The sequence below is a fragment of the Asterias amurensis genome, chromosome 20 (assembly GCF_032118995.1).
Source record: "Asterias amurensis chromosome 20, ASM3211899v1".
Lineage (NCBI taxonomy): Eukaryota > Metazoa > Echinodermata > Asteroidea > Forcipulatida > Asteriidae > Asterias > Asterias amurensis.
Genome location: NC_092667.1, coordinates 12,066,971 through 12,075,463, shown reverse-complemented (window position 1 = coordinate 12,075,463; position 8,493 = coordinate 12,066,971). Strand labels below are relative to the sequence as shown.

The 8,493-nt window shown below is 42.9% G+C and overlaps 1 protein-coding gene across 1 annotated transcript; it reads left to right on the top strand.

Moving 5' to 3' along the window:
* Window positions 1-457: 457 nt before the first annotated feature.
* LOC139952367 (uridylate-specific endoribonuclease C-like) lies at window positions 458-8,359 on the top strand. Its single transcript, XM_071951480.1, has 8 exons — window positions 458-550; window positions 1,913-2,085; window positions 2,665-2,793; window positions 3,652-3,765; window positions 4,345-4,531; window positions 4,944-5,143; window positions 5,979-6,199; window positions 7,582-8,359. Exons 2-8 carry the CDS (start codon window positions 2,037-2,039, stop codon window positions 7,804-7,806), a joined length of 1,125 nt encoding a protein of 374 aa, XP_071807581.1. The 5' UTR covers window positions 458-550; window positions 1,913-2,036; the 3' UTR covers window positions 7,807-8,359.
* The last annotated feature ends 134 nt before the right edge of the window (window positions 8,360-8,493 follow it).

Here is an 8,493-nt window from a genome sequence, read left to right as displayed (position 1 = left end):
TTTGTTATCAAATGCATATGGTTAGAAAGATGTTGTTAAAGTAGAATACAATGATCCACACAAACATGCCTCAAAATTGCACGGTTTTCCTTTTACATCGTCAGATAACACGGTCGGCCATTTATGGGGGTCAAAATTTTGACCCCCATAAATGGCCGACCGTGATAGTTCGCGACGTAAAAAGAAAACCGTGCAATTTTGAGAGATACTTGTGTGGATCATTATATTCTACTTTTAAAACATCTTTCTAACCATATATATTTCATAACAAACGGTTTCAAACGCTTTTTATAGACCAACTCGTCCGATCCAAGGCAACGTGTTCCTTTAATATTCAAACACAAGAGGGCGCTATATACTAGTCTGCTGATCGCGGTGCCCTGTCTCACTTTATGGTTTGCGTTCGTTTGGCTTCCCTGGGTCTGCCCCCGGTGCGTTCGAATAGCATTGACGTCATTCCAGGGGCTCACTCGGGTTAACCCCCAGTGCCTTGCTTGTGGAGTGGGTCACTTGGGGGCTGGCCCAGGTGCATGACGTCACTACGAGAGCGGTGAGTGGTCGTTCGTTTAGCTACCCTCAGGGGCTCACCCGAGTGAGCACCGCGGGGTAAACCCAGGGAAGCTAAACAACGCATCATATAAATGTCTTTTATTTATGTATCTGAAACGGCAAACAAATGTGCAACAAGGGTGTTCTTTCTTTCTTTATTTCGTTGCAACTTCGATGACAAATTGAGTACAAATGTTCTTAGACTTGTTAAATATTTTCTGCATGTTTAATTGGGATACACCAAGTGAGAATACTGGTCTTTGGAAGATTACCAAAGGTGTCCAGTGCCTTTCAGGTTTGCTTTTTATATTCCCAACATTTATCTGATAATTTTCATGATACCTTCAACCGTGTTCTAAACTGAACCGAAGTCGCTATAGCTAGAATGACACATACGCCCTTCTGCACATTCTTCCAGCAATGTTTCAAATGCCTTCTTTTGTTCCTCGCATACCATCCATTCGGAATGCTTTTGATAACGCGATCACTATACATGATCTTTTGCCTGCTGTACAACTGTAACGCAGGCAAAATGTCCGGCTACACACCTTTGTTCCGACAACCCTTCGTTCCGAAATCCCAATAGTTTCCTATTCCTAACCCTATAACCCGGAATGCTTTTGATATTATAACGCGATCACGACGCATGATCTTTTGCCTGCAGCGGCTGTACAATTCTACCTCCTTGATGTAACGCAGGCAAAAAAATGTCCGGCTACACACCTTTGTTTCGACAACCCTTCGTTCCGACATCCCAATATTTTCCTAGTCCTAACTCTATAACTCTAACCCTAACCCTAACCCTAACCCTATTCCTAGCATGTAAATCAAGTGGGGTTGTTGGAACATTGGGGCGTCAACATAAGGGTGTCGGAACTTAGGGGGGTGTCGGAATTACTGGAGTGTCGGAATACAGTTTCATGGAGCTGTATGTTTTTATAGGATTTGAAACTTTGCATGGTGGAAGTAAAACTATGGGTGCGTTCATTAAGCTTCCCTGGGTCGACCCCGGTGTGTGGCGTGTTTTTTCTTCTAGGACGAACGTGGGTAATTATCTGCACACGTTCGTCATGGAAAAAAGAAACGCCACACACCGGGGTCGACCCGGGGAAGCTAAACGAACGCACCCTATGAGAGTTTTCTTTTGTAACACCTTGTGAATATCTCCCTTTTTGAGTAATGCGGTTCTTCCAACACTACTCAAAAAGAGATCACGTGCATGGTGTTACTGCAATTCTTAGTTTGCAGCTGTCTGGTTACATATATTATTATGGTCATCATAATGTCCGATGTTAATGGCCGATTATATTGGGATTAAATGATAACAAAATTGTAATGTGAACGAATCTTCTAATTTTTAAAGACTATAAGTCTTCAAGTATTATCATTGCGTCATCATTGGGGAGTGAATCTCTATAAATACCGAGCTCTGGAGGGTTTTATGGACAAGCTCCACCATTAGGCCAGTGTGTCATCATCAACCGAAAATGAAAGTGTTTGCTTTGGTCTGCGTTGCACTCCTACTGTCTTTGTCAGGTAGGTTTATTAAACCAGGCTGTTTTGTCGAATTTGCAACTAGGTCGCCATATAAATAAATATCCCCTCTCCTTATTTCCACCATGTTTTGATGCATATGCTAAATATGACCGCCAAATTTATTTTACCAGTGTACTAGGGAATAAAAGTTTTTACACAGTTCGCAGTATGCATGGGGGACAGAAATACCGGTGTCGCAGGGAAATCTGCCCCCCTGAGATTGTGTCCCCCACATAATTTACAGGGCAAACTGTATCAAATCAAACTTCTTCTGTAGCGCCCTCTTTTGAATCATCCTCCTTTAGCCCTTTGATTTCCCATAATAATTATCAGGCGAACAGTCAGCAGTCACCACCTCCCTCCCGTTTGAATCCCCCGCCTGCATCACATCCTGTAGCCTTTAGTCAATGGTTTCGTAGCTTGGAGAGCACCGACCACAGGCGACTGGCGTGCGTGGTCTCCCGCTCAGTCACCCCATCCCAGTAAGCCACGAAGGCCAGGCTACATATCCTGCAGCGTGATTCCCGTTCAAACTGCTGTTTATGTTTTGTTTTTGAATGTTTTATCTGTATACTATAGGAGCTGCTAGTTCATCATGCTACAATCGATGTGGTAACAGTTACAGCGGATCGTATTCTTGCCAGTGTAACTCTAATTGCGCCCGATACAGAGATTGCTGCAGTGACTATGTCCTGCACTGTCAACTCGGTAAGTCAAAGGAACTGCACAATGATGATGAACTATATTTATGTAGTAAATGGAAGCCTTTGGAACGCTAGGTGGCAGCAGACTTACCATGTTGTATAGACGATGTGACCTCTGACGTCACACGAAAACCATAACATGACTCGCACGCATACCGCCGGGCAAAACCTTTGTGTTTTGGCAGCCAGCTAGAAAGTGTACGCAATCTTACTATATGACTACGCAACTCAGTGCCCGGCGAAACATGACGTATATAGTGTTTTGTCAACAGAGGGCGGTTTGAGTGTGAACATAGGTCACATCGTCTATAGGGTACGTTCGATTAGCTTCCCTGGGTCGACCCCGCGGTGCTCACTCCGGTGAGCCCCTGACGAGAGCTAATCGAACGATCACACTCGCCCTCTCATGGTGGTGACGTCATGCACCTTGGGTCACCCCCAAGTGACCCACTTCACAAGCAGGGCACTAGGGCTAACCCGGGTGAGCCCCTGGAACACGTCAAAGCTATTCAAACGCACCGGGGAAGACCGGCGTCGACCCAGGGAAGCTAAACGAACGCACACATTGTTTATGACCTGAGCATGCACACATTACCGAGAACAATGGATTTGACCTGCTAGTGCGGCCACCAAGGTGTCCCAACAGTCCCCTGTAATTTCATAAAGCTGGATAATTCACAAATTTTCCTTAAAATCTTCTACCATTTCCCAACTGCCCAAAGATGTTTATGATTATATAATTCCACAGGTTCCTGTCAGGGACGTTGCGAGAAATCGTTTCTCGTTGCGAGAAAACGTTGCCTTAAAATATTCTACCATTTCCCAACTGCCCAAAGATGTTTATGATTATATAATTCCACAGGTTCCTGTCAGGGACGTTGCGAGACCAGCTACGACGGTAGCAAACCTTGTCAATGTAACACGTCATGTGACCGGTATGGCGATTGCTGTGTGGACTACGAAACCCAGTGCTCTGGTAAGTTAGTCATTAGGGAGGATTAGCTGCACGTTACGCGAGCAAAAAAGAGAACGTGAGCATATCTCACGTTTTATTAAGCATACGTGAAGTTACCACTTTTTACGTCAGGTACGTACGTGCAGACGTCATACGTGAGCATGCCAAAAGTGGTGACCTAGAAGTTACCACTTTTTACGTCAGGTACGTACGTGCAGACGTCATACGTGAGCATGCCAAAAGTGGTGACCTAGAAACGACACATTTTTGTTTGACGTTCACGTTCACTTTTTTGCGAATTGCTCGCGTAACGTGCAGTTAAACCTCCCTATTGCTTCCACACAATAACACTATAGGCCCAATTTCAAAGCGCTGCTTAACGGTAAGCAAATTTTCCTGCTTACTGTAGCAGAACAAATTGCTATGGTGTAAATAGTTTCACATGTTAGCAGGAAAATTAGGCGGTCATCTTGCGCGTTCGAAAAAGTGGGTAAGTGTATTCCATGTACAGCCACAGGCCTGCTTTAACTATGACGACAGTGTCCATTGGAGCTTTAAAGCTGGTTAAAAATAATTATTTGTTTGAATAACTGTTCCCAGGTGATAGCCCCGTTGTTACATCAGCACCAAGTAACCCCGGTGATGGCAGCGTCCCAACCAACATGGACGAGTTTGCCACTGCCGTGTGGAACGCCGATGTCAACCGCTTGAGCAGCTCCGATTACAACATGAACGTAGGAACTTACATCAGTAACTCCGGAGCCAAACAAGACGTCTCCAGCAACCCGTAAGAAACTAGTTATTATTAATATAATATAATAATAATAACAGTAATGACAAAGAACATTTACGTCGCACAACACATTTATGACTATATTATGCTCTACTACGCTTTAAAACAATTAATAAAAAAAGAAATGCAGAGCAAAATTACAAAGTCAGATTCCCTTGTGGTTCATTACTTGTTTTATTTAATATTAAAAAAATCGCATCCCCTGGCTGCTGCTTCCCGGACTGTACCGTAAATTTGGATGTGAACCCTGGTCACACGGCAGATAAAGGATATAATTGGGGCTTCTGCTGACTGGCACCCCTGAACAAAGAATTTGAGGCCCGGTGTTTTAGACTCATTCCGGAACAAACTGGAATGCACTTGTTTTTTTTTAAATTCTTCACACTTTTCCCCCCAATTCAAAAAGGATGTTCACATCTGTCAACACCGCCTTCTTTCAGCGTGACACCTACAAGACTCTAATTAGCCTCTTCGATAACTACATCACATCCCAAGGTCAATCTGAGGTCACCACGGCACTGGAGCAAGCTGAGCAAGATGCCTTCATGGACGCCATGTTTGATACCACTGTAATGAGTATTGCCTACCAGTACGTCAAATCATTGGGTAAGACCACGCCATTGCTTCATTAAGCTGCCGTAAAATCTTTGTCGCGTTCCCAACCGTTTCGTATATCAATGAATACAGGTTCACAACGTCATAAAAGAGGGCCCGACTGTTTTGCCCTTCAAGTCTCGTTCTAGTTTATTGAGAAATAGTTTAAGTCAGAGAATAGACTCTCGTCCATTATACCTTTAAAGACACTGGACACTATTGGTTATTGTCAAAGACCATGTCTTCTCACAGTGGTGTATCTCAACATATGCATAACATAACAAACCTGTGAACACTTGAGCTCAATTTGAAGTTTTGAGATAATAATGAAAGAAAAAAACACCCTTATCACACGAAGTTGTGTGCTTTCAGATGCTTGATTTTGAGACCTAAAAATCTAATTCTGAGGTCTCGAATCATTCGTGGAAAATTACTTCTTTCTCGAAAACTACGTCACTTCAGAGGGAGCCGTTTCTCACAATGTTTTATAATGATCAACCTCTCCCCATTACTCGTAACCAAGTAAGTTTTTATGCCAATAATTATTTTGAGTAATTACCAATAGTGTCCACTGCCTTTAAGTCAGAGAATAGACCTTGAAGTGTTGAGTGACTACAATGTATTCGCCTTCGGCTCGTACGTACATTTTATCTAAGGTTCTACACGTAGGAGTTGAAACCAACGGTTCTTTTCAGAACCACCCCAACTCATTAGACTACTCATTACATGGTGTTACCGCAAACCTTTCCATATCGTATTTCCACCATGCAGAGTTTCAAATCCTACTTGTTCTACACTTTCTTGTCCATTCCCCTTTTTATAACAACCTAATGTTCTCTTTGTACAGGTTATTACTCGACTTTATCGCAGTACAAGGAGTTCGTACGCGGTCTTATATTCACTCCCTACACACGCAAGGCATCTAAGGATACCTCCGGCTTTGAGCATGTCTTCACTGGAGAGTTCTCTGACAGCTCGTCCGTATCTGGATTCCACAACTGGGTCCGCATGTATCTTCTCGAACAAGAAGGGGTTATGAACTACTATGGATACATGAATATTCAAGAGGTAGGTCAAGCAGTGCCCAATTTCATAAAGCCCGTATTAAGCACACATAAGAAACAGGTTGCCAGCCAAAATTACATTAAGTTGGCATTGTTGTGACTCACGGGTGCCCCACTTAACTTTCGCTTACCAAAGAAATTTGTCAAGCAGTATTTTCTGCTTAACAGCTTAATGAAGTTGATCCCAGGTTGGTTTGTGTACGCTATGTCCGATCTAAAACATAAGGAGCCACCCCATAACGCTTATCAAATTCGAATTTTGGGGCATACAAACTGAAATGTATTTAATACGTAAACACATTTACTTCGAAGTGAAATGTTTGTAAAATGCTTACTAAAAGTTATTATTGCCATCAATTATTGCCATCAAAGTGATAACCGAATAATACATACTTTCCATTGAAATACTTATTGACTGGTTGACATGGATTGTGACATCTTTTGATAAGACTTAATACAGATAAACCCATCTAAGTCGGTATTAGTTTGACATGGCACATTGTGCTGTTCACACGATTAGTAGATAAAAAGATACAGGAATTGTTTAGTTGACAATGATATCTTATAGTTTAACATGCAATCGTCAATGACAGGAGGAGAGGTGTCATTTATTTTAATCACAAAGAACAATTTCCGACGATTTTGATAATAGGGAGGTTTCACATGCGATTGGATACGCATACGCATACGTTATCCGTTATAGAATTACGTGTAGCGAGCAGGATACCAGTGTCGTCTGCACGTACGTAGAGCGGATGGCGAGTAGCGTATGACGTAATAATGATGACGTATCCCTTCGCATGCGCCCCTTCTTAATAACTTGACGAGTGGGCTTTATGTAATAATGTGAGATTATTTCCTCTTCGTATGACCCAATTGAGTAGTCATTTATGCAATAAATTAATTAGTTTTGATTAATATGATACTTCTGGTTAGGAAACCAAAGATGGTGAACACCCGTTTCAGACAGGCGTGCCAGAGTCGCGCCGAACCAAATAGATTGGGAGTGCTCTAGGTCGACCCAAATAAATGTTGGTTTCAGACAGGGGAACTGAACACACATTTACATTGGCTCGGCTCATGACAAGATCGACGCCTGAAACCAACGCGCTCCAGAGTCGTTCCGAACGTCTGCAACCGTCGATTTTTCGATTTCTAGTAGCGCGTCCAGTCGCTCCTAACTGTTTCAGACGTAAAACTTTTCATGTACTTACTATCTTATATTCAGAATTTGGTTTGACGCGACTCTGGAGCACCTTTCTGAAACGGGCGTCGACCACTAAGTTCAGCCCCCATTAAAAATAAGCAAATAAACCAGGAACACAATAACGAATCACACCGGGGAAAACAACTGTTGTCATTATTTTGTTGTTTCACTGTTTACAGCCAAACCAGATACTGTACCAGTTTGAATGGGAAAACCGCGTCAAGCCAATTACTTCGATCATGCATGGCGTCAGCCCCGAGTTTGAAATGGCCATCTTCTCCACGTGTTTCCTGACCCGACGCAACGCCGTATGTGACATGACGATCAATGGCGGCAGTGCTTCCGTCCAGACGTGGGACTACAACGGCGCCGATGTCTTCGGCTCTGCATACTTCATTGCTTAAACAAAAATAAAATTCTCCAAGTTGAGCTCAGTTTGAGCTCTCAAAGTTGATTTAAAATGATATTCCGATGGCCCTTTTCGAATCCACGGCCTCGGCTTTGGATTCGGCTTTAGGTTCCGTTCTCTCGTCTGAAGCCCTGAGCACGTACGCAAATCACGTGCAAATATTCAAAACAACCGCGGGGCCAAGCTAGCCTAGGCTGAATCTTGAGCCGTGGTTTCGAAAAGGATCCAAGCTAAAAGATTATGCGTCATCTTCTTCCAGCAAACACGGGACGGTCGACTTGGTATATCAACGGACGACATGTCTTTTACGCTAACGGTCGAAGTGTCTGATTTTACATTCGTTCATATTTGAATATTTCACGTAATGTTTAATTTTGAATCTGTTTGGGTTGATGTAAGTATACCACTGTCAACCCTCCAAAATAATATGTCCACAAAAGAGTCGTCTGACGACTCGATCCAAGCAAAGGTAACACTATTAAACTGCAAACTACAACTCTTTCCAGTGTGCTCAATAAAATGCATGGAGTCAAATTCCCTGGTAATAATCCTTCGTATTGCCAACTTTCAGAACTACAATAATGCAGGTATTAAATCATTATTAAATATCAACTGAAGAAATTTTGTGTTCTGTCCGGGGCGTTTGAACCCCTATTCTATTGTGTCACAAATCCACCGTAGG